At 37.3% G+C, this 25,664-nt stretch overlaps 3 protein-coding genes across 3 annotated transcripts; all 3 read right to left on the bottom strand.

Annotated features, from left to right (window-relative positions):
• Window positions 1-15,376: 15,376 nt before the first annotated feature.
• Window positions 15,377-17,599, bottom strand: LOC131336505 (uncharacterized). Its single transcript, XM_058372376.1, has 5 exons — window positions 16,747-17,599; window positions 16,540-16,631; window positions 16,378-16,458; window positions 15,656-15,916; window positions 15,377-15,571 (listed from the first exon to the last, which is right to left on the bottom strand). Exons 1-5 carry the CDS (start codon window positions 17,195-17,197, stop codon window positions 15,428-15,430), a joined length of 1,029 nt encoding a protein of 342 aa, XP_058228359.1. The 5' UTR covers window positions 17,198-17,599; the 3' UTR covers window positions 15,377-15,427.
• A 488-nt stretch (window positions 17,600-18,087) lies between these two features.
• LOC131298689 (uncharacterized) lies at window positions 18,088-19,051 on the bottom strand. The gene is made up of 2 exons (XM_058324166.1): window positions 18,940-19,051; window positions 18,088-18,820 (listed from the first exon to the last, which is right to left on the bottom strand). Exon 2 carries the CDS (start codon window positions 18,727-18,729, stop codon window positions 18,088-18,090), a length of 642 nt encoding a protein of 213 aa, XP_058180149.1. The 5' UTR covers window positions 18,730-18,820; window positions 18,940-19,051.
• Window positions 19,052-20,841: 1,790 nt separating this feature from the next.
• On the bottom strand, window positions 20,842-23,320 carry LOC131336503 (uncharacterized). Its single transcript, XM_058372375.1, has 2 exons — window positions 22,504-23,320; window positions 20,842-21,235 (listed from the first exon to the last, which is right to left on the bottom strand). The coding sequence occupies exons 1-2, from the start codon at window positions 23,131-23,133 to the stop codon at window positions 21,137-21,139; spliced, it is 729 nt and encodes a 242-aa protein (XP_058228358.1). The 5' UTR covers window positions 23,134-23,320; the 3' UTR covers window positions 20,842-21,136.
• Between the last annotated feature and the right edge of the window lie 2,344 nt (window positions 23,321-25,664).

Genomic DNA, 25,664 nt, shown 5'->3' with positions numbered 1-25,664 from the left:
TCCCCGTGCAATCCTATTTTGTTGGTGTGCACTATGTAGTCATGAAAATAATGTTACTAAAATTCTTCTCTTAAAAAAGTTTTTTTCAATAATTGCATGCCAAAGTTAGCCTTCACTTATAGATTTAGGGGAGATTCCTTCGTGACCCTTCCTGCAACACAAAAATTTCGAGCCAGTGGAAAACAAAACAATTTAGTGATTTATGAAAATATAGGATTACAATATTTGGTTTAATTTTTAATTAAATAAAATAAATCCTTCTCTTTGAATGTGAAGTCGAGGGCTTGATACTTGATCCCGAATTAACCAACGAAGTCTTGTCTGATATTTGTTATGAAGATGGTGATTTGACTTGAAGAACCTTAGTAGTTAACCTGCTAACCATTAGCCTAACTACGTGGCTCAAATGGTTAACCTGATTTGACTTGAAGAACTTTAGTAGTTAACCTGCTAACCATTAGCCTAACTATATAGCTCAAATGGTTAACCTCAGGTTATACAGTAGCTTGATGTGTTCCCTTGTATATTACACTACCTTTTATTTGTCCATCGATGTGGGACTTTGGGGTCTCACAATCTCCCTACCTTATGATGCAAGGTCTTCGATGCATTGGCCCAACAACCTTTCTCCTCTTGGTGGTCATGGTGTAGCACTTAGCTGTGTACAACACATCATCATACTTATACCACACACTAGAGGTGGCCCCCACCATGTAGACCATGATTGAGCTCTGATACCAATTATAAAGACCCACGCCAACTAACTTGCTAACCGTCTACACACAGGCTCAAAAGATTTAATATCAAATTATGTAGTAGCTCAATACGTTTTCTTACATATTAAACTACCTTTTCTTTGTCCATCGACTTTGGGGTCTCACAGCAGTAAGTACTTAAGGTACATATTTAGTGGATGTTTATGAAAAATTTTAGGAGCAGATTTTTAGACTTAACTTTAAAAAGCTATTGTACGTGTCTGTCAAAAATTCTTATATGGATTTCTAGAAGCTGAAATAGGAAATGAAATCTGATTCTAAAGATGTTGGGTTTGGGGTGCTTTTCGCATCAAATTTTATGTTATAAGTACTCTGGAATAGGAGTATGGACCAGATTGATTGGATTTTATAGTAAACCAAGAATTGAACTGATACCTACGGGTTATGAGTTCAGAGAACCAACCCAGCCCAAAAAATTTATAGATCTGTTAAGTTACGGGTATAGTGTGCTAGTAGTTTATAATTAATCTCTTATGTAAATAGATTAGTAAATAAGGGTGTAGTATGTGTTTATTCCTTTACTCTTGTATAACTGAATGTAATGAGAAAACAACCCTAACTTTTTGGGGCTCAATCTATTGTCTACTTTCACATGGTATCAGAGCAATGGCGATATACCTTGGTGACCTAGATCTTCTGATTCAAACCCATTTCGTGCTGATTGGAAGGTCGTAGATCTCTACCTAGCCATTTTCGTTTCTGTTTGAACCAAATCTAGTTTGTACATTCTTGTTTCTCTTGTTGTAGCAACACCACAACACATCGACGCCACTGTTGTTCAATTTTCTGACCACCGATGACCATCTTCAGTCTCGCCGGACCTTCGCCGACCTTTTCTGACCTGTACCGGACCTCTGGCAACTTTACCCAGACAGTTTTTTTGAGGTTCCAAGCCATTTTGGCACTTGATCTTGCTCATTTTGCTTGTTCTGCCTGATTCCGACAAGATCCAGCCTATTCAAGCTCCTTTCAATTCTTGTTTTGCTGCTTTGACTGCCGGAATAGTGTCGAACCAATGGTAAGAGCTTGTGGGTACTCATTTTGCTACTTTTGGCTGAGTTGTGTGTACTTGAATCTGTGGTTTTCAGGCTTATTTTCAATTGGGTAACACTTATTTCCTGCGTATAGTATTGATTTTGTGGGTTTTTAGTGCTGAGTTGACTGGGTAATTGTTATTTGGGATTTCTGTTCTTGTGTTGAAATGTCGGAGGACAAACAAAAAGCTTCCGCTAGTACCAAGGATGAGTTGAGTAGTGTAGGGACTCTGGATAACTATTCTTTGGATATTTGTCATATTAAGTTGAATGGTACCAACTATTTGATTTGGTCTCGCACTTTTACTTTAGCTATTGAGGCCAAAAGGATGTTAGAGATCATTAAGTGCCCTGTTAATCTACCTGATTCGGCTATCAAACTTAAGAAATTTAAATCTCGGAAGTCTTTAGTCATGATCTGGTTGTTTAACTTTATAAGATCTGATATTCGTCATACTTTCTTGCTTCTTGATACTCCACATAAGATTTGAACTACTGTAGCCTAAGCCTATTCTCAACAAGGTAATGATGCACAATGTTTTGAATTGAGGAAAAGACTCCGTACATTGGAACAAAATTATCGATCCATCACTGTGTACTTTGCTGACTTGAGTGGAGCATGATATGAATTTGATTATTATCAGGGGTTTCAGGCTGTTTGTTCTGATGATGATGCTAATTGGCTGAATAAGATAATGAAAGAGCGTGTTGACTTTCTTGTTGGCTTTGATATGGAATATGATTCGATTAGAGTGTAGTTGGGTCGTGTTCCATTTTCGTTTCTGAGAGAGGCCTATGCCATTGTTTAGCATGAGGAGAGTAAGAGGGGTGCTATGGTGCATACTCCCACTTCTGATTGTTCTGCCTTAGTTGCCATTCCTCAGGGTTAGTTTGGTTCTAGTGGTGAGCTTGTTCCACAAAGTGATAAGTTACAGTCTGGTGCTAGCAGTGGGCTTATTGATCGTGAGTCACTCCGGTGTGATTATTGCCACAATACTGCTATGGTGCATACTCCTACTTCTGATTGTTCTGCCTTGGTTGCCATTCCTCAGGGTCAGTTTGGTTCTAGTGGTGGGCTTGTTCCACAAAGTGGTAAGTCACAGTCTGGTGCTAGCAGTGGGCCTATTGATCGTGAGTCACTCCGGTGTGATTATTGCCACAACATCGGCCATACAAGGGATTTCTGTTGAAAGTTACATCGCCGTCTCTCTCGTGGGGGAGGGGGTGGATGCGGTGGTCACGGTCGTGGTCTCATGCATTCTCAAGCCCAGGCCTATATTTCAGAATTTACAATTGCTACCTTGTATTCTGGGTTCAGTACTGGGGTTCAAGCGTCTTATGGTCATGTTAGTGATTTTTCTCAAGGGGAGATGCAAGCTCTCAGGCGCCTAATGGCTTGAGCTGATTCTCCATCTACTATATCTCCCACTTCCACAGTGGGTCATACTTCATTCTATTTTACTTACACAAGTATTCCGGCTAGTGCATTTACTGCCTCTTCTACTATTCCTTGGATTATAGATTCAGGTGCTTTAGATCATATGACAGGTTGTTCTTCTATATTTGATTCTTACTCTACTTGTTCTGGTAAAGATAAGGTCGGAATAGTAGATGGATCATTCTTTTCTATTTCAGATAGAGGTTCTGTTTGCTATTCTCCCTCTATTTCCTTCTCTTCATTTCTTCATATTCCAAACTTTGCCACTAACCTTCTATCTGTTAGTAGTCTTACTTGTTCTGCAAATTGTTCAGTGACCTTTTTTCCTACTTATTGTGTTTTTCAGGAATTGGACACGGGTAAGGTGATTAGCAGTGGTAAAACACAAAATGACCTTTATTTTTTGGAGTCTGCACATTGTTCACCCATGTCATGTGGTTTTGCTCTGCAAGCAAATACGAGTTCATCTCTTTCTATGTTACATCTGTGATACCGTAGATTAAGTCATCCCTCTTTTGAAATTTTAGAAAAAAAATTTCCTAATTTAATTAAGCATTGTTCTATGAGTCAGTTTTTTTGTAAAGTTTGTGAGCTTGGAAAATATAAACGTTCATTTTATACACCTATTAATAAATAGAGTGTTTCTCCTTTTATGGTAATTCATTCTGATGTTTGGGGTCCTTCTCCTATTACCTCTCTAAAAGGTTTTCGGTGGTTTGTCACTTTTATTGACTGTTATTCTCCGTAGTGACAATGGCACTGAGCATATCGATAGGGATTTTAGGGCTTTCTGGATAAAAATGGTATTCTTTTTCAGATGACTTGTGTTGACACTCCACAACAAAATAGAGTTGCTGAACGCAAAAATCGTCATCTTGCTGAGGTTGCTCGCTCTTTTTTTTGTTCACCATGAATGTTCCCAAATATTTATGGAGAGAAGCGATTTTGACTTTGTAGTGACCCGTCCCAAATATTAATTTATTTTATTTAATGTGGCTGCGTGTAACTATATTTAGTAAGTAATACATGGATTTTTTTTATATAGACGTGCATATACATATTTATATGTGTTTGGTTGATCGGGTATGAGTTGTGTGCTATGGACCTAGTGCGTAAAAACCCATATGTGATGGAATTTTTTTTTTATATAAGCTTTTAGAGTCGACTATTATTAATTGTTAGCTTTATGGGCATTAGTGTAATGACTCAAAGCATTATAGAAGATAGAGCAATAGTTTAATTCTTGAAGGGGCCATAGTGCAATTTTGCACTTTAAAAGGCTGAAGTCAGCTTTTCCATTTTTTCCCCCTTTTCCCGTTCTCTCTCTCTCTCTCTCTCTCTCTCTCTCTCAACTCCATACCGGCCCTCATTGTTCAACTCAAAAATTGAAGGCCAAGACTCGCAAATCTCGTAAAAAGGTAAGAAGGAAACGTGATCTACGGACAAATGGCTACGCATCTATCCGAACAAAATCTCAATTGGTCAAAATTCGAGATTCTTGCATTTTGGGGATTTCACTCATTAAGGTAGGATTTATGCTAAATGAATAAATATGTGTGTGTATATGTCTTGGTGTGCACTTATTTTGAGTTTATGGTAGAGTAGTCAAATTATGAGCCAAGCCCTAATTTATATGTTTGGAATTGTGTGCTATACATGATTTTTGTGAGGGATTTTGTTGTTATTCATGGTCAGGGTTGATATTTTACTGCTTTTGGTATGTTTGATCTTCATTAATTGTGGGTTCACCTTCTAAGTGATCAAAATCATGAATTTTAAGTGATATGAGAATACAAGCTAGTTTATGCACGCTATGTGTTTGAGGAAATGCGCGTAACTTATATGGGCATATTTATATTCGTAGTATAATTTTTCTTTTGCATTCAGTAAACACGTGGAATGATATTTTTTTGATATGTAGTTTGGATACCTGGTAGATTTTGTGTAGACTGTATTGAATTTATCCCATATTGGCTATTTTGATGACTTTGGATGGGTATTTGAGGAATTTTAGGTTGATTTGGTCTTAGAGCCAAGTATGGTAATATTAGGATTGTTATTTTCAAGATTTTGAGTTGGGTCACCGGGGAACTCAGATCAATTGTGACGCTGTCGATGAAATTCCTTAAACCCACTTGGGTCAATTGTGACGCCGTCGGTAAAAGTCCATAAACCTACTTGAGTCAATTGTGACGCCGTCGATGAAAGTTTGTAAACCCGCGCGGGGTAGGTTGCTTGTCCTTCGGGTTAGTAGCTCGTAAAGTGCTTGTGCTGGAGACGTCTAGCACGGTTGGTTGGTGATTGCATCGGTGAGCAACTCATATAATTTTATGTCTTGGTGTTGAGTAAATTTGATATTCGATTTGGTTGGCTATTCTATTATGAGTTTTGTTATTTTCCATATCGACTTTTATGGGTAATTTCCTTTATTCGGGACTTGATTTGAGTTCGTAGTTAATAGCATTCTTTTGAGCATTTGAAGGAAAGGAAAAATTGAAAACACTTAATATAATGCATAGATTATTTTTGCTGTGTTGGCTTGACTTTGAATTGGGATTTTATAACTTCATTGTAATTATTGAAGGAGAAGAAAGAATGAAAAACTTTTCAATACTTATATATAAAAGAGTATATTTTGTGTATCAAGTTTTGCATGTTCATATATTTTCATTTAGCGTATTTCCTAGACGAGCTATGGCTCATGTTGTTGTTAACTCAAAATTTTCAGGTTTAGAGGTGGATCTGAAGGCTTAAGAATCATGGGATATTTTCTAGTTTTTATTTAAGAGTGTAATGGAGTACTTGTATATTTTTGGCTTGTAAGACTTGCAAATTTTTATTTTGGGTTGTAAGAACTTGAATTGCGAGATATATTAATTTGGTAATATAAATTTGGATATTGGAAAAATAGGGCCTAGAAGTGTATTAGATATCCTGTACTTTGGAGTTTATTTCTAATAAAAAGTGGGTTGTGACAGACTTCAACTTATCTTATCAACCATATGTCATCCAGTGTTCTCCATTTCAAAACTCCTATTAAGTGTCTCCCTAACAGTTCTCGTGTCCCGACTCTTCCCCCGAGAGTTTTTGGTTAAATGTGTTTTGTTCATACTCCTTACACTTTTGATGGCAAGTTGGGTCATAAAGCCCATAAATGTATTTTTGTTGGGTATTCTCCTACCCAGAAGGACTATAAATGTTATGATCATCACTCTAGGAAGTTTTTTGTCTCTATGGATGTCACCTTTTTGAAAAATCGAGTCTTTTTACTCTCCTTCCACTCTATCTCTTCAAGGGGAGCAACATGTTAATCAGGAAGAGATGAGGGAGGAATGGGTGTTTACATCTTAGAATCAAGGGTCATGGTCTTTATCACTTCCTTTTCGTAGTAAGGGGGAGAAGGAAAAGTTTGGAGTGGAACCAATGTTTGTTGATAGTGCAAAACAGGACATTGGTGGATGAGTGGATGGGAACAGGCATATCAGACCAAGTGAATGGTCTATTACCTTAGCAATGTATCAAAAGAAAGGCAATTCTTCATGTGTACTGCCACTTTGCCAATCCCCATCCCCTGCTTCAGTTCTGGACTCCTCAGATGACTCATCTGGTAATGAATCTTCTCCCATTGAACCTCCTATTATTGATTCTGATAATCTTCCTATTACTCTTCGAAAAAGTGTTAGGTCATGTACTCAACATCTTTTCCAGTATTTCTCTTATGATTGTTTATCTCCTTCGTAACATGTCTTTATTTCGTCTCTTTCTTCTATATCTATTTTACAGAATTGACAGGATCCGTTCATGATATCTAAGTGAAAAAGAGCTTTCGTAGAGGAAATGAAAGCTTTGAAAAAGAATGACACTTGGGAGCTGGTGTCACTGCCGGGGGGAAAGAAATCAATGAGATGCAAGTGGGTTTTCACTGTTAAGCAAAATGCTGATGGTACAGTTGAGAGATACAAAGCAAGATTTGTTGCCAAGAGTTTTACTTAAACCTATAGTATTGACTATGAGGAGACATTTGCTCTAGTGGCAAAGATGAACAGCGTGCGAGCTCTACATTCTTGTGCTGCTAATTTGAATTGGCCTCTTCACCAGTTTGATGTGAAAAATGCATTCCTTCATGGGGAGTTAGAGGAGGAGGTGTTTATGGATGTACCACCAAGTTTTTCTTCCTCTGAGATTGAAGGAAATGTGTGCAAATTGAAGAAGGCACTTTACGAGTTGAAACAATAACCTAGAGCTTAGTTTGACAGATTTTCAAAGGCTATGTTGAGATTTAGTTACAAACATAGCCATGCAGATTATACTATGTTCATCAAAGGAGGTGTTGGTAAGATTGTTGTTCTTATTGTTTATGAAGATGATATAATAATGACAGGTAATGATGTGGGTGAGATTCTCAATTTTAAGTCTAGTCTAGCTCAAGAATTTGAGATTAAGGATTTGGGACCACTGAGATACTTTCTTGGAATGGAAGTTGCAAGGTCTAATAGAGGTATTTTTATCTCCCAACGGAAGTATATACTTGATCTTTTGGAAGAAAAATATATGTTGGGTTGTGACCTGCAAATTCTCCTATTAAGGCGAATCATCATCTTAGTGGAGATGTGGGGGAGTGCACTGACAAGGAGGTAAAAGTGACTTGTAGGTCGCCTAATATACTTAGCTCACACCCGATCGGATGTTACTTATGCAGTGGGTATTGTTAGTCAATTTATGCATGACTCTCGTACTTCACATTTAGATGCAGTTTATCGTATTTTGAGGTATCTTAAATCAGCTCCATGAAAATAAATTTTGTTCTCCAATTATGGCAACCTGCGGTTGGAGGCATTTACTAATACCGACTGGGCTGGTTATGTGGATGATAGACGCTCTACTTTTGACTACTGTACTTTCCTTGAGGGATATTTGGTTACTTGACAATAGACCTACTTGACGAAGTAAGAAGTAGTCAGTGGTCGTCAAGTCTAGTGCAGACACTAAGTATAGAGTTATGGTATGGTGTTTGTGAGCTCTTGTGGCTCCAAACTTTATTAGTACATGATTTGAGACTTTCTGATAATAGTTCTATGAAACTCTATTGTGGCAATAAAGCTGCCAAAAATATTGCTCATAATCCTGTTCAACATGACAGAACGAAGCATATAGAGATTGACAAGCACTTCATCAAGGAGAAGCTGAGCTCAGGTTTGATATATATACCTTTTGTGAGATCTGAAGATCAATTAGCTGAGATATTCACAAAATAACTTGGTAGCAAGAGTTTCCACTCCATTGATTGGGCTTGATTGATGTCTTCACATCAACTTGAGGGGGAGTGTTAAGTTACGGGTGTAGTGTGCTATTAGTTTATAATTAATCTCTTATGTAAATAGATTAGTAGATAAGGGTGTAGTGTGTATTAATTCCTTTACTCTTGTATAACTGAATGTAATGAGAAAACAACCCTAACTTTTTGGGTCTCAATCTATCGTCTACTTTCACAAGAACCAAACCAATCGAAACCCTTAACCAAAAGACCCAAACCCTTAGGATATGATTTGGTTTCAATTTTAAAATACGGTTCGCTTGAAACTGAAATATTATCTTCATAAACTATTTAAAGTACTAAAATTCCAGAGATAAATTAATCCAAAACTTATACTGAAACTAAGTCTATTAGATAGGAAACAAATTGAGATGGATAAAACTTTAGGGTATTTAGTCTTGGCAGTGAAAGAATAAGGTGGTGGACTGAAGTAGCATTAGATTAACTTATCAAAAAAAAAGAGTATTAGATTAGAATATTCATTGGCTATGGCTTAGCCTATGCTTATAGTTGGAGTATCTAAATTATAAACATATACATACATGCATATTGTTACGTATATATGCACATACTTGTTCGGAGCGGTTTGGAACCGTAACTGTTAATATAAGTTCACAGACTGAACCATTTAACTTGATTTTTAATTTTTTAAATCCAAAACCAAACATCACGACTAAAAAAGCAAAACCAAAATAATTAGTTTGACGATTTTTTTGCTCACCCCTATTCTAGAAGCTAATTTTCATCTTTTTGTAGTATTAATAGCAGCTTTTAGCACAGCTTAATAATAATCACACAGTTATAGTAAATAAGTTTATATGCCTCTATAAAAATATAAAATATTTAATCTACAACAAAATCTCAGGCGTTTATTAATATTTGTATCTGTATTTGTCGTAACGATAAATTGGGCTAGGGTCCGTTTTGAAAGTGTTTTTGGGTGTTTAGTCCAGCCCAATGTGTAATAGTGGTGAAGGTCTATTATTGTAACATTTATTAGGTCTACAATCTGTTTCTAGACGAAAATGCCCTGACTGCCGTGTACTATATAATGTGTTATTTTTGAACTTAGTTCGTTGGTGCTTCTCTCTCTCTCTCTCTCTCTCTCTCTCTCTCTCTCTCTCTCTCTCTCTCTCTATCACGTTCTGGATAACAATCACTTCCACGATCTCGATTCTGGATCTCAACCACGATCACGAGCTCGCTGGTGCTTCTTTCTCTCTTTTCGCGATCACAGGTAAGTTCTTGATCTCGACCACGATCACTATGACTTTCACGATCTTGATTCTGTATCTAGATCACGATCACAATCACGATATCTCCCGATCACGATTTCGATTATGACGATCTCTCCCGATCATGATCTCTGTCTTTGGAGTTTTTTCTTATCGCGATTTCTGTGGTGATGTTTCTCTCTCGCTGTGTTCTTCTCTATCGCAGTGTTTGATTTGATTTTTGCTGTCTTCTTCTATTTTTGTGTTTATAGAATTTATTTTCTAAGATAGCGTTATGTATGGCTTTATTCTGGTAGATACTGAGATTGTTTTTTGTAGAGATAACATTATCTATTGCTTTATTCTGGTAGATATAGAAATTAGGGTTGCTGAGATATGTGTATCACTGTGAACTGTATTTGCTGAGATACTGTTATCACTTTCTATTTTTGTTTATTTGCTGAGATAGCATTATCTATTTCTTTGTTCTGGTAGATTGCTTCGTCCCAACCTAACTGTTGGAATAGGTTGATTTACCCCGAGCGTAGGGCTAGGTCGTAGTCAGCATAAAATCCGAAAGTCCGGTATCGTTCCCACAGAGAAAATTCCTTATAGCTTGCTAGGATTTTTAAAAGCGAGGGTTTGTGGCGCTCAGGCGGCCAACTTTTGGTCTTGCTTTGAATGATGATAACCACTTATAAAAACTGCTAGAAAACGAGTTTAAACTTAATGTAACAAGCGGCAAGCCGTTGGGGTAACGAATGCTCGAAACTTTAGCCATCAAACCATTCTCAACGAAAACACGGTTGAATCGCACGGCATAGGCTATCAACCGGAGGGTTTAACTAGGATACCATTAAAGACTAGGAGTGTAGTTTAGTAAACAAGTGAGCTCTTTCATTCTTTAGGCAAACACGAGGCGAGACATAGCTCACGGAACCACATGAGCAAGCATATGATCACCGGAGATTAACATCGACAAGTTTTGTTACATAAAAGGCGAGCCACACACATTTACAAACCAAACTTCAAGTTTTTAGTTGAGAAAGACAAGATAAACATAAGTCACGAGGCATTAGTCACCCCGTGGCCAAGCCTAATCGACTACTCAAACATAATAAAGAAACTAGAAAGCTTGCTAATTATTGAGAACATGCTTAACCAAAGAAAACGAAAATAAACTTGATATTGTAAAAGATCCAACACCTGCGAACAACTTTAATACTCGGGAAATTAACGTAAAATGAATACCTTGAAGTGTTCTTGAGAAATTACAACTTGAAAAGCTTAAGAAAACATTAATGGAGAAACACCTAAAAGTAGTAATGAGCTAGCCCCTTTTTGAGAGAGAAGGAACCCCCCTATTTATACAAAATGGGCACTCTTCCACAAAAATATCTAAGAAACATACTAATAAAGGCAAGTATTCCATAAATGGAAAGCCCAAAAAGTAAGAAATATCTGGCCGAAGGCTCCCCGTATCGATACAGAATAAGCTAAGTATCGATACCATGCTGTTAAGTCAAAATGGACCATCTCCCGTAGCTCACGCGTATCGATACGACCCTTATTCCGTATCGATACGGAAGTCTCTGACTTCCCACGAAGCTAATGCGTATCGATACGCATTAAGGTTGTATCGATACACGTAGCTTATCTTCAGGCCTTCAGGCAACGTTCAAGACTTGGCACCCGATGGCTCGCCGGCTTGCCCGACGCCTCACACCTTCGCTTTTGGGTCATGCTGGCAAAAGTTCTATCGGGCAAGGATACTTGAACTTCCTTGGAAATTAGCCTCTTGATCAAAATACGCTTTTTAAGGACGTTTTGCCTGCAACACTTAACAAACTACCTTACGAGCATTATTGAATAAAAACGACAAATTATAACTATAACATCTATAAACTAGGGGACTTAAGCACCACAAATAAGCAAATTTAGGTGCTTATCATAGATACTGAGACTGTTTTTGTTGAGATAACATTATCTATTGGTTTGTTATCGTAGATAGACTATTTTTTGATATATGTGTATCTGGTTTGTTTATTCTAATATAATGTTATCTGTTTGCAGACTGAACTATTTTTTGAAGTTGAAATGGATTCTTCTATTCTTCTAATGTGCAAATATGGATCCTATAGTCTTGTTGTTAAGGTGACAGAAGGTTATCAATTTGAGGATCTTATTAAAAGTATTTCTAAGAAGTGGAATGGTTTGGTATCAATGAGGTTATTGAATTCTGTTTATGATCATCTTAATATACTCCTTGAGAATGATGATGATTTTCATAATATGATGGATTTAGCTGCTGCATATGGTGCTCGTTGTGTTGAGGTATCTGTTGAAGACAGAAATTGTAGAGTTATTAGCCGTTTTGAATTCGATGAAAGCAGTCGTAGCAATGGAAATGGTGGAGTAACTAGTAGTTCGCATTCTGAAATTGTTGAGGATCCTCTTGAAAAGTTTTGTCCTCATCATGAGACAAAAAGACTTTTTGCTGATTGGACGTATTTGATTAGTCATGTTGGTCAAGAATTTAGAGGTGGTGTTAAGGATTTTAGGTTATCTTTGTGTAAGTATGCAATTGAAGTTGGATTTAGGTTTAAGTATTTGAAGAATGACCAATCAAGAGTGATAGTTAAGTGTGCTTTTAAGGCAGATGGATGTAAATGGTTTGTTCATGCAATTCTAGATAAATCAAATCATTTTTTTTGCATTAAGGAGCTTGAAAAAAAACACAAATGTGGTGCTACAATTTGTAATTCAAAAAATTCTCGGATGTCTTCAAAGCTTATTACGGAAGAAGTTCTTGATGAAGTTCGTTTAAAGGTGTTGTATAAGTCTATAGGTGCTGTTAGATTCTTCAGGCAACGATACGGTACTACAATCGGTTATCACCATGCGTGGTTAGGCGTTGAGGTGGCGAACAATGATACTCAAGGTGATTATGCATTGTCATTTAACAAACTTCAATTGTATACGGATGTAGCGAAGGAGAATAATCCCGGTAGTGTTGTGGACGTTGAATGCTGTGAAGATAATCAGTTTCGAAGGTTATTTGTGGCATTCGATGCATGCATCAAAGGATTCAACTACTGTCGGTCTTTTTTGTGTCTTGATGGTACTTTTTTAACGAGGAGATATAAGGAAACTTTGCTTGTAGTTGTTGGGAAGGATGCTGATAACGGTCAGTTTTTTTCTTTTTTTTCAAATTCGAAGAATGTTTATAGTGAGATAGAGTTATCTCTCTTTTTTATTTGTGAACTGTATTGGATGAGGTACTGTTATCTCTTTCTAGTTTTGTGATTATTGGCTGAATTAGCATTATTTATTGCTTTATTCTGGTAGATACAGAGAATATTTTTTCTGAGATACCGTTATCTCTTGCTTTATTCTGGTAGGTAGAGACTGTTTTTATAGAGATACCATTATCTCTTACTTTATTCTGGTAGATACAGAGACTGTTATTGCTGAGATACTGTTATTTGTTGTTTTTTATGGTGTAGGCTTGTTCCCGGTTGCTTATGGTGTTGTTGATTCCGAGACTAACGATAATTGGCTTTGGTTTTTGTTGAAGTTGAGATCTATTCTGTCAACTCGTGAACTTACTTTTATAACGGATCGCCATACTGGTCTTGTGAAGCATGTGCCAGAGGTTTTCTCAAATGGATATCATTCTTATTGTCTGCAGTATTTGAAGAATAACTTGAGGGATAGGATGTCAGGAAGAGCACCTAATGGTTTTCGGGAACGAGTAGTGAGTCTCTTCAATGATTGTGCTCTTGCACCTACAGTATTAGATTTTGAAAACTGTGTAAACGAATTGTTTGAGGTTGGTGGAGACAGAGCTAAGGAGTTTGTTGCTTTCATTCCGTTGTATAATTGGGCAAATGCATATTTCCCAGGTAAACGATATGGGAAAATGACTTCAAATGCTGTGGAGTCTTTTAACAATTGGATTCTTGAAACTCGTAAGTTGCCAGTCCTTAAATGTGTTAATACGATCAGGGTTCAAATCATGACTCAAATGTGTGAAAGGAAACAGTTATCAAGAAAATTGAGCAGTATTTTGTGTCCTAAATATGATGCAAAAAATTGAGAGAGTTCTTTAATAAAGGACGGTCATGGACTGTGTTTGGATCAAGTGATGAGGTTTTTGAAGTGTCTTCATTACCAGCTGTTGTGGTTGACATAAAAAACAAGACATGCACATGCTGTCGTTGGCAGCTCTATGGTTTCCCTTGTGTGCATGCATTCACAGCTCTTCAGAAGAATGACATAGATGTATCTAATTATGTTGATCCATTATACACTGCTGATTCTTTTCGATTCTTCTACGATTGTCCTATACATCCTGTTCCTATTTCTACTCTTGGAGTTGCATAAGTGTCTGAAAATTCTGCTGTTATTCTTCCTCTTATTCTTGCTCCTAAGACAAGGAGGCCACGTGGGAGACCCAAGGTTGCAAGAATCCGGTCAAGGGGTGAGAAGGTGAGGCAAATAAGGTGTGGCAGGTGCAAGAAGTTAGGAAATCATAATAGGAAGAGATGTAATGAAGCTTGCGATTGATTTATTGTGTTCTATTGTAGATTCATATTTATTGGACATTGAATGAAAGGTTAAATGTTGGCTGAGATACTGTTATCTTTTTTTTTATTTTTACAGAACATGTTTAGGGTTCACAAAGAATATTTTGTATGAGATAGCCTTATCTGTTACTCGGATAAAAATAAAAAAAATAAAAAAGCTTTATCTGTCACTATATTTTGTGAAATGTATTGGCTGAGATACTGTTATCTCTTTTAATTTTTGTGTTGATAGATATTTTATTGGCTGATATAGCATTATCTCTTTATTTATTCTGGTAGATAAACTATTTCGCAGCATCAGTTATATATCAAAAGAAAAGACAAAACGATGACCTGCTATTTCTCATTGTTTGGAGCCGACCATGCATATGTGTCAGTTTTAACAAAAGAACATCTATTGTAATTCAAAATAGAGCAGGCAAGACATTTCATATACAAGCCTTGGTACGGCAAATTCGAATTGTTCGGAGCCGACCATTCATAAGTGTCAGTTTTAACAAAAGAGAACACCTATGGTACTTCTAATAGATCAAGCAAGACATTTTCATATACAACCCTGGTATGGCGAATTCTCATTGTTCGGAGCCGACCATTCATATGTGTCAGTTTTAACAAAAAGCACACCTATTCAGCAAAAGAACACCTATTCAACTTTCCAGACCTATTCAGCAAAAGAACACCTATTCAACTTTTCAACACCTAGTTAGTCTTCAAATTTAATCTCACTTGCAAACTTCCGGTCTTTCCAAAGAGTTTCTGTCCATGTTCTTGGTTTATCATACAGGAACCTCTGCAACAATGACAATCTGTATTGTCTGATTTCATTCAGGGATGCGATCTCCCTATGCAAGCTTCTCAATGATGTAGCAGACTATAATTCCACAGTCAATGCTGCAAAAGTTGTCATAATCAGAGTTTAGAAGGATAAAAGACAGAGTGCACGAGAAATAATACAGTGCAAGTTGTCATAATCAAAGTTTAGAAGGAATAAAAATAGAGTGCATAGGAAATAATACAGTGCACAGGAGTATCGAAATAAGATGTTGAACAAGATTAATTGACTTACGTTCCAGGTCTTTGTTGCGGAGATGCGGGTGAGATTATTGGAGCATCAAACTTTTGCTTTTGAAAGATTGTTTCGTTTTGTGATGAGAGTATGAATGTTGGGGTATGATTTTTCTTCACAAACCCTTCAACGTACCTTTTCTGCATTTGCAAAGTTAAATATTTATTTTATTATTATTTTTGTGTCATTTGAGTATGGATTACAAGAAGTCTCAGTATTTTTACCATTAAACGAGCATCTGTAAGGTATGCATCTGCATTTCTTTCAGTTGGTCTGATGGAGTTGTAATGCCTCCATTGTCCATCCTCAATGTCAAAAACCAGGACAGTCCAATGGTTTGGATTGTTCTCGTTCTCTTTATTACCTCCTGAGGAATTCATTGGGAAAACCAAGTAGCGATAGACATGCTCTTTTTGAATGAGTTTTACCAGCTTGTCATCAAGGAACATCTTTTTGACCTCATTTTTCTTGTCCTTTAGTAGACTCTGTCAGAAGAAAGTGTCTCACAAATTATATAGACAAAATACATATCATATACCAGTTGAGATAACCATATCTCTTGGTTTCTGTTGGATAATTCAGAACATAGAACTCATGAGATATTCTTATCTCTTGTTCTTTGTGTGCAAAAACAGTCTATGTGAAGCAAGAGATAACAGTATCTCAGACATATAATATGTCTTTTATAACATAGAATTCATGAGATATTCTTATCTCTTGTTCTTTGTGTGCAAAAACAGTCTATGTAAAGTAAGAGATAACAGTATCTTGGACACATAATATGTTTTTCATAACATAGAATTCATGAGATATTCTTATCTGTTATTTTTTGTGGGCAAAAATAGTGTATGTGAACAAGAGATAATAGCATCTCAGACACATAATATGTTTTTTAAGCAAGAGATACAGAGATCAAGTAGTTATGCGGGACTAATGCTTTACTTACCCACAATATGGATTTGAAAAATAGAATTTTACTTTCATCTTCTTGCTCTCTTTCCAACATGAATGTAAAAGAATCGATGAGCTGCACACATTGTTTCATGTGAGACTTAAATGCACAAAAGTTTACTAACAGTCCTAAAGAGGTTTTTTTCCCCCTTCTTACCGTGTTTTGTACATCTTCTTCATTCAAGATTTCTATGGCTTCTTGCAAGCTTACCGTACCATTGGAGAGGTTGTTATCCCAGATAGGGATTCTGTAAAATTACAAAATAATAGCAGTACATCAGTAATGAATATGAAGCAAGAGATAACAGTATTTTAGACAAATAACATCTATTTGAGCAAGCAAATTGGTGCTTTTTACTAACCCCGATGTCTTTCTCACACTCAAATATGTAATTTAAAAAGATTTTGTCATTTTCTGAGACGAGATGTGCCAGTTTTGTTCTTTCAACACCCATATATTGTAGTTCTGGAGCTGGTTTCTCTTTGCTTTTCTTCTTCCCATATACTTGAAAATCCTGCATGTTCTTCTCTTTCCTATCTTCCCTCATATTCATTCTCTTTGTCAACGACGATGGGTCCACAGTATGACCTTTCCTCAATCTTTTCTTCGTTGTTTGTTGTGGTTCTGCTTCAATGCTTGAGTTTATGGACTTGATCGTTTGGTCTATTTCTTTCTTAGTGGCCTCTTTATCATGAATTGGAGATTCATGATGATGCACATTCTTGCTTTGTTTCTCCAACTCTTCAATTATCTTCTGATCTTTGTAATGTTGGGAAACACAATGTGCTGCCATGTCGTGCAACTCTTCTGTCATCTTTTCAATTTTTTCTTCTGCTATGTCCTTTTCAACATACAGTCCGCCTATTTCAACCTAATTTTCGATTACGTTTTCCTTCAACGTCTCCACCTCAAAATGCAAACTACAAGTTTCTTTTTCAATATTTGTATAATCTGCACTTTGTTTTCCATACTCTGAAAGCTCATTTTGAAGGGATTCTACATTTTGGTGTAACTCAACAATCAGCAGATCCCTTTCTTGGATCTTTTTGTCCCTATCTTCAATTTCAACTTTCATGACGTTGTTCTCTTTTTCAAGCACCTCAATTCGTTGTTGAAGCTCTGAAATTAAATTCTTAACATCCTGGTTCTCTTCTTGGGGTTTTTCTTCTTGAGTTTCAGGTTCTTGGTCTGCAAGGTTTTCTTCTTTGGCTTTGGGTTCTTTGTGGTTACCTTCTCGTTCATGCAAAACTAGAGCTGCAAACAACCCTTTCTCCTATTCAGTTAGCTCCAATTCTAGCTATTTGACCTTTGAAAGTAGAAGTGAACAATGAATTAGGAGAGTTAAATTCAGATTATAGATTCATGAGATATAATGTTTCAATTTGCGAACTGTATTTGACTGAGATACTGTTATCTCTTTCTTTTCTTTTGTGTTTATATAGAGTTTATTGTTTGAGATAGCATTATCTCTTGATTTATTCTGGTAGATACACTGTTTTTGCTGAGATAATGTTATCTAGTTTTGATCATAATACATAATAAAATCCAATAGGTAATGATGCTTACCATTCCCTCTAGAAGGCTGCTCAGTGGTGCCTCCAACAGTTGAGCAACAAGCTCATTCATTTTTCATTTCATAAATCTTGGAAAAGTTTCTTGAGCTGGTTCCATAATGTGGGCATGTTCACAGAATCAGTACTGTTTTCAATAAAAATAGGTGTTAGATGTCATTGATATTTTACTACAAGAGAAAGGGTCGAAGATTTTTAACAGGAGTGCAGTGGTGCAACCACCAACAATCGTTGGATTCTTGGAGTTGAGCTCGTTAACAAGATAATCGGTGATGAACACCGACCAATTGTAATTTGCACTATTTTCCAAATCCTCAACAAGCTTGAGGTAGGACCAATTCAGGTTTGGTCCTGTTGTTGGAAAAAACAGTGTTCCAATGGCATACAATGTCAGAAGACGTGTCAAATCTTTTGCAGCTTCTGTCTCTGATATTTCTTTTTGCTTATTCTTTTGCTTCTTCTTGACGGGAGGTTTCAAAATATTTTCAATTGTCACCCTCATTGTTGGAAGGTGCATAGTGCTTGCCCCAGCAAAGACTCGATTGGCAAATTCTATGTCTGGCCTTCGCCCGTGGGTTGCGATGTGGATCTTCACTGGTCCAAATGTTATTCCAAAAATGACACCAATCTCATGATCAGTCAGAGGAATATCTTTTCCTGCAAGCAAAAACTTTACTTGACCTCTCTTATATGTCTCTATCAACTTGACAAGGATAGGATCAGATTTCTTCACCATTTGCTCATCAATACTGCCTTCAGTAATTGCAAACAACATGTTCGCAAAAGGTGATTTCTGAATCTGTTCGGATTGTACTTCATTGAACTTTACATCATGTAGAAGGCTTACAATGCTGTAAAGATTCGACCTACAATAAAAGTTACAAGATAATAGCAGTATATCAGCAAAAATGAGGCAAGAGATAACAGTATCTCAAAAAAATAACACCTTCAGGTTATTGTATAGAATGGCACGCCAAGTAGTTACCTGTATTGCAAACATTTTGGTTTAACCTCCTCTTCCTTCACGTCTTTTATGTCTGCTTCCTCCTCCTTTTTTTCTTGTTTTTTTCTGTCTTTTTGTTTTCCTCTTCGGTTTATCTTCTGTCTCTTCCTCTTTCCTTTTCTTTGTTGTTTGACTCCTTATTTTTATGCCTTCTTCTTCTTGATGTTGTGGTTTCTTTGTAGTCTTCTTCCGGGCTATCATTTTGAATCTTTTATATCTTTTGGGTCTTTCAGGGCTTTCAGGAGGGTTTTCAGGGTTTTGTATCATTTTGAATCTTGTTCCTGTTAAAACAGATGAGAAAACGGTATCTTACCCAATTCAATTCACAAATAAACTAACAAATAACTCTATCTGCCAGAAATATAGTATATTGGCAAAAATGAGCAAGAGATAACAGTATCTCAGATAAATAGTCTTGGTATCTCACAAACTTAATAAAGAGATAATGTTATCTCATCGAAAACGTTTTCTGGTTGTATTTTACAACAAGGGATAAAGTAGGAGATATTAATATCACAATGTAAACACATGCAAATACTCCATTACACAATATTTAACATATTGATGAGCCCTAACATAAAGAAAGTGTCAAAACCAGTAAATGACGCTTAAACCCTATGTAAATGACGCTAAAATCCTAGGAAAGTGACACTAAAACGATGAAGGCGAAAATGACGACGATCGGAATGATGCCAGCGACGATGACGATAGCGACGAATAGAAAAGGTAAGTTACCTGTTGAAATGGTCGAAAATGAACGTCGACAATAATGATGACGATAGCGACGGTGAAAGGAACTACGACAATAACGATGATGACAGCGACGGTGAAAGGATCGACGATGTCGATGGTGAAAGGATCGACGATGATGATGGTGATTCAACGATGAAAGGATCAACGATGACGACCGCGATTAGGTTTCTTCATCTCTAAAACGTTTTTGGAAACGCGTGTAATATGGCTAATTTTGGAACTCGTGTGCTTATAAGGACTGGACCCGCTATAAATTGTTTAGATGGACTAATTGCGTTTTAAACCCTATAGTGTGTCCTTATCAACAAGGCTCCCTTGTCGTAAACACTCTCAGGTATCATACATATGTGGATGCAGTTTTAATCCTCAAATTATAAATAATTTCTCCATGTAACTTGTAGTTATATTCTCAGAAATTACCAAAAATTTATGGTATATTTTGACATTACAATTTTTTGCTTTATGGTATATTTTGACATTACAATTTCTTAAACTTTTTGCATGTTTCTTAGCAAATTCTCTTAAACAGGGGTTTCACGAGAATGTCGGGGGAATTCCCCAGTTTCTCATTTGTATATTGAGAATTTTTCAATTTTACTTGTTCGGGGAATTTCTCATTTATCTTATCTTCAATGAGGAAACTGCAAAAATATCTCCAGAATAATCTTCTGTATTTCTCAAATTTTAAATTGAGAATTTCTCAATCTTACGAAAATTTATCGATTTGTAGATATTTCTATCTGACATCATGGCTGAGACATCTAATTCTCTGGCAGATCCTCAGCCAAGATTGGTAAGTACGGACGGACCATGGAATTGTTGCATTGCGATATATATTTGGTATAGAATGAGAATTTTGCATATGGATTGGAAATACTATGAGTGTTCCCTTTTCTTTTTTATATATCTACAAAATGGGCCAAAAAACCTGGGTTATATACAATACAAAGATCAGAAAACAAAAAAGCCCGAATACAAGGGGGCGGAGAAAAACACCACCAAGCCAGACGACGCTTTCTCATTGCCATATAGGCCACTGCATCTGCCAACTTGTTTGCAGCACGGCAAATCCACTTCAAACGGTAACCACTTTGCCTCCGGAATACTATGAGTGTAATGGCGAAGTACCAAAAAAACAAAAGAAGAAATCATATCCCATGGCCACTTATCAAACATGACCTAAACAAAGTGGATGAATACAGACCACCAGGTTCAAGTAAAGCAATTGTACCTAAATGAATTTGGAAAAGGTGAATACAAAGCAGATCAGTTGAGAAGAAAAAGAAAAAAAAGCAGAAACATATTTTAAACATCATGTCACCGTAGATGGAGGACATACTAACAGTCATTTAACCAGGTCTGCATGCTACAACGCATAACGCTCTTTTTAACAGCATAAGGTTGGCCTGGAAAAAAAGATGCTTTTTTACTTGGTCACCCCTCCGGTCCCAGGCATCGGACCTCCGTGAAGGGCTAGCAGTAATTGATTCATTTGCGCAATTTGATGCAAGAGTTGACTAATTTTCTGCAAATGAGCACGCCAAAGGTGAGGACTATTGAGGGTAGCAAAGGAACAAAGAGGATTGTCAACGTAAACGGAGAAATGTATAGCAATGCGCACAGAGACTAGAACAAGTAGCACAATTGGGCAACTTATGTACCAGTCAATAGTTGTAGCGACAAAAGTAGGAAGTTGGATATGTAAAACAAGCTATCGAAATTGCACATAAGAAACGGCTACAAGTAACTCATTTGTTGCATTCCGTTTCTAGAATAGGATAACAAACATTTTCACCTTCCTTTCCAATATCTCCAAAACAAGGTTTCAGCCAAGAACATTTCCCGCTTGCTGTTTGCATCCACTCTGTTCGGTAATTTCTAAGTTGTTTCTTTTAGGGCATGAAGCAGGTCTCAGGACTACCCATTCAAGAGTGAAACGTAACAATATTGTTGAAAGCTCCAAACTCGCAATCGACTTCAAATTCTTGTAGAATAGTTACCATGTGAAAACACTTGACACCCAGACGGAGGTTCATAAGCTCTTGGAATCTTGTTTTCAATCGACAAGAAGGATGATTTCTAGGGACACAAAATACCTCATCGTATTCCGTTCAGAAGCATATTGGCAAGCTAAGCATATTCTTTGAATGCAATCACTTAAAGAAGCCTCAGTCTTTTGGGTTATTGGCTAGGCTAGTACTAAATAAATTTGAATTGCTTTCTTTGGCTCAAAATATGACTACAGTGGGAAAAGTTGCAGACATTGCGTCTACATAAACCATCAATATCTCTACCAAGCTCATAAACAGCATGGTCCCCGACTTTATGTCAAAACCATCAGAAGTAAAAGTCCTAGTGTTTAGATTTTCAAATAACTAATCAGCATTTATGCCAAACTCCCCCACCTTAATATTTTTCTTTTGAGAAGAACTTATTCACGGAGAAGCCATGAATAAGTTTTATGTCGCTCAATCTCAGCCGTCCAAAAACGTTTTGAACGATCCGGATTAAAAATAATCTATTAACAGTAATAATACATGGGCGGAGCCGTAGATAACTTATTCCCGGCGGAGTGTAAGTTTGTGCTCAGCACTGAAACTGTCTGTCATAGTGCATTAAATTTTCTTGTAAGCTGCAAAATGCAACCTCAAAGGAGTGTAATTTACACCACTTTGTAGGAGTAAGTTGTAAAGTCCGTATTTGAAATTTTTTCCCCAATCAGTTTAAACAAAAACCAACACAGACATTTTCACAAACACTTGAAATGTAACATCAGTTTATTAGAGAACTAACCTCATCTTTCTCCTTAATAACACGTATCATCTGATCCCTACTCTCTCTCCTAACCCGCGAATCCCGTCTCCTCCGCCGGACCACCGCGAACAACCACCAAACCAGCACCGCCGCCACCATCCGAGCGGCACAACCAACTGACCAATTTACCCCTCCAAACCCAGCAAAATTACAGAGTGAGGAAGCAATGCAAGTAACCCTAGACCGCAACAGCTCAAACCCAACACTCACCCACCTCGCCACCTCACCTCCTCCACCCGACCCAGTACCCGCTGCCCTCTGTGAGACCCACAAAAACCCGTTCTCCTCGCCCGACGAACAAGGCGAGTTATGTACTTGTTGATTAGTGTTATTATCGGGGTGATTGGGAAGTGAGGGAGAGGGTTTGTGGGGGGAGGAGAGGTGGAGGCCCTCGTGGTTGATGGGAGGAAAGACGACGTCACTGGTGAAGTGGGTGTGTTTTGTGGGGGAAATTGAGCATGATTTGAATTGGGTGTGAGAATCTGAGAGGGATCGATGGTGGGTTTGCAGTGATGAGGGGAGATGACGAGGGGAGTGGATTGGGTCCCAAAATCTTTTAGCTTCTGACTCCTGCTGCTCTTCTTCTTGTTGTTGTTCTTCTTCTTCCATTTTCTGATACAACCAGAGATTTGACAATCAGAGAACAGAATAGTGTAGATTTCTCTCTGTCACGAAAGAACTGACTGTTGTGAATCTGGTAGAGGCAGCAGTTATCAGGTGGGGGATAGATGTGTGGCCCAGGAGCATTGAATAATTTTTCATATGCTGGGTATTTGGAGATCATGGGCCATAGTTGTGAGCCCATCACTCACTGGATCATGGGCCTCATGGAAGTTGGATAATCCCAAAAGAAAGTGGAACAAGAACCACTCCCAAAAGGATAAAAATTAGGTGAAGTCATAGACAAGCTAAGGTAGACATGGTGGAGCCAGTACGGTATGGTAAATCTCGTAACATACCCGTCAGTACAGTAATAAAACGGTACACGTTGCTTGGTGTTTTGTATAGATTAAGATAGTGGCATGTATTGGTAGATATCAGGCAAACCGGTTTATATCGAGCTTGTACCGGAATCTCGGCCAGTACAAAAATACTAGTGTGGTAGATTTTTTGAGGTGTTTCAGTAACCACCTTTGACTGGCAAAGAGTGGAGCCGCCACTGTTACTAAGGCTGTCACTCACCTCAGATTTATAGAAAAAGGGACAAAAGACCGGCCATCGTAGCATATCAAAAGTGTTTGATGTCTCAAAATTAAAAAAAAAAAAAAAAAAAGGCCCTTTAAGCCGCTGTTACTAGTGATTAAGAAATTAATAGAGTCAACCCTTGCAATTGTCGTTTCAGCATGTGATTAATTCGATAACTAGATGATTTCAACTCTAAATTTATGCTGATCGATTCAGTAACCATAACTTAATTTGTTATTTCCAAAGTCTGCCTAACTCCCTTGATTCTCCAATGTACCAATTTGGTTTTTTTATCACGTGGGAGTTGGAACCCTTAATTTCCTAGTCCTACCCAAAGAAGTCAAATGCAAGATGACCCCCTTAACCACGACCCTTTTGGTATTTTACAAACGTCTCGCCATAGACAACCCATTAGGCATTTCATAGGGAACCTTAATCTGTGTTTCTTTATAAAATACTTCTTCCGTCCCTAAATAAGTGTCCGACGCGCAAACTTAGGCCTTCAAAAAGATGCATTTGTTTCGTTAAAAAAATCAATTTTTTTTCACAAATCAATAGATAGCAATGAGTTCTATTAGATTGTGAAAAAAAATTAAATTTTTTAATGAAAAACATACATATTTTGTAAGGCCTAGTTTTGTGCGCCAGACACTTATTTAGGGACGGAGGGAGTACAAAAACATGGAGTTTCATAACCCATCAAAGACTGCATATCCAAATAAGATGAGGCCAACAACTTGAACAAAAGGAGGACAATATGCAAACTATATAGTTGAAATCGTGAAAAATGACATTCACATCTACTTAGAATCAAGATCCAAGATGGTCTAGAGATACAGGGGTTTTCAAAAAATTAGGACAAATTGAGTTGTAGCTTTCCCAACCAGATCTTAGGCGGGACGGTGGGACATTGGAGACAATGGGATGGCAAGATACCAGCAGTGATGGTGAAGTGGCGGTAATGGTTGCGTCAGACTGGCGTCGGAAACGTGGGGTTGGGCGTTGACAATGACGGGGTGAGTGTCGATCATGGTGATGAAGATCAAAAGCAGCAGAGGAGAGAGAGAGAGAGAGAGAGAGAGAGAGAGAGAGAGAGAGACGTTTTGGGAATGGATCCGTTTTGTGGGCTCTCAAAATCAAAAAAATTTGAATTTTCGGGTGAAACTCGCCCCGCCAATTTTTAGGCCAAAATAAGAGGAGTGAGAAAAGCGGGAGTGGGCCCCCCATGCCACAATAGATCTGTATACCATCGATCTCCACCATCGGTCCTTATAGCAAAATCGGTATGGGCATTTTCATAAGATAAAAAGACACTAACATGAGTGACTACAATCATGATGCCAAATCCAACATGATATTCTAATTGTCCTAAAGCCTCCACATGCAATGTCAAAAACGAAGTCAAATGACTCAAATCATATGAGCCTTAAATAAATTGCAGCCCTTTGTAGTTGGCAATTGGCAGGAAGCTTCTACAAGTTGAATTTGAAGTCAAATATGGGTAGATAATATTTTAGAATGAACAATTATAAAAATTTTTGGAAATGCTTATGAATGGGAGGAACTTTCTTTAAAAACTTCAATAAATGAGGTAATCTATGAACACTAACTAACGTCTCAACTAACTTACTAAATATGCACGTTACGCTGATTTAGTGGATGAACTCATTCGTTTATTACATCATGCATTTGGTGGTGTCATGTGTATACTTCGTATACTTGTTTTTTATATTATTTAGTGTCCGTAGCATTGTTTTACTGATAATAAGATAAAAATTTAAAATTGGTTCAAAGTCAAATTGTCACATTTTTTTTTATTTTTAAAATTTGATATTCTCGAATGTGAATTTGAAGATGCTCGGACCAATTATGTGTACGCGGTGCGTGACCCTTATTGGGCCCTCCGCGGGCTTATCCATTTTCAGGTTGATTTTCGACATCAATTGTCATATGAT

The sequence above is a fragment of the Rhododendron vialii genome, chromosome 8a (assembly GCF_030253575.1).
Source record: "Rhododendron vialii isolate Sample 1 chromosome 8a, ASM3025357v1".
NCBI classification, from domain to species: Eukaryota; Viridiplantae; Streptophyta; class Magnoliopsida; order Ericales; family Ericaceae; genus Rhododendron; species Rhododendron vialii.
The sequence above is the reverse complement of the archived record's forward strand: the minus strand, read 5'-3'. Positions and strand labels throughout refer to the sequence as shown.

What these genes read in the sequence shown, in the direction of transcription:
- LOC131298689 (XM_058324166.1), bottom strand. Translation starts at nt 18,729, where the DNA reads ATGTTGTTTGCAATTACTGAAGGCAGTATTGATGAGCAAATGGTGAAG.
- LOC131336503 (XM_058372375.1), bottom strand. Translation starts at nt 23,133, where the DNA reads ATGGAAGAAGAAGAACAACAACAAGAAGAAGAGCAGCAGGAGTCAGAA. An exon ending in TTATTAAGGAGAAAGATGAG is followed by an intron (nt 21,236 to 22,503) that starts GTTAGTTCTCTA and finishes GCTCATTTGCAG; the next exon opens with AAAATTAGTCAACTCTTGCA.
- LOC131336505 (XM_058372376.1), bottom strand. Translation starts at nt 17,197, where the DNA reads ATGACAGAAGAGTTGCACGACATGGCAGCACATTGTGTTTCCCAACAT. An exon ending in TGAGTGTGAGAAAGACATCG is followed by an intron (nt 16,632 to 16,746) that starts GGGTTAGTAAAA and finishes TGTAATTTTACA; the next exon opens with GAATCCCTATCTGGGATAAC. An exon ending in TTACAGATGCTCGTTTAATG is followed by an intron (nt 15,572 to 15,655) that starts GTAAAAATACTG and finishes TTGCAAATGCAG; the next exon opens with AAAAGGTACGTTGAAGGGTT.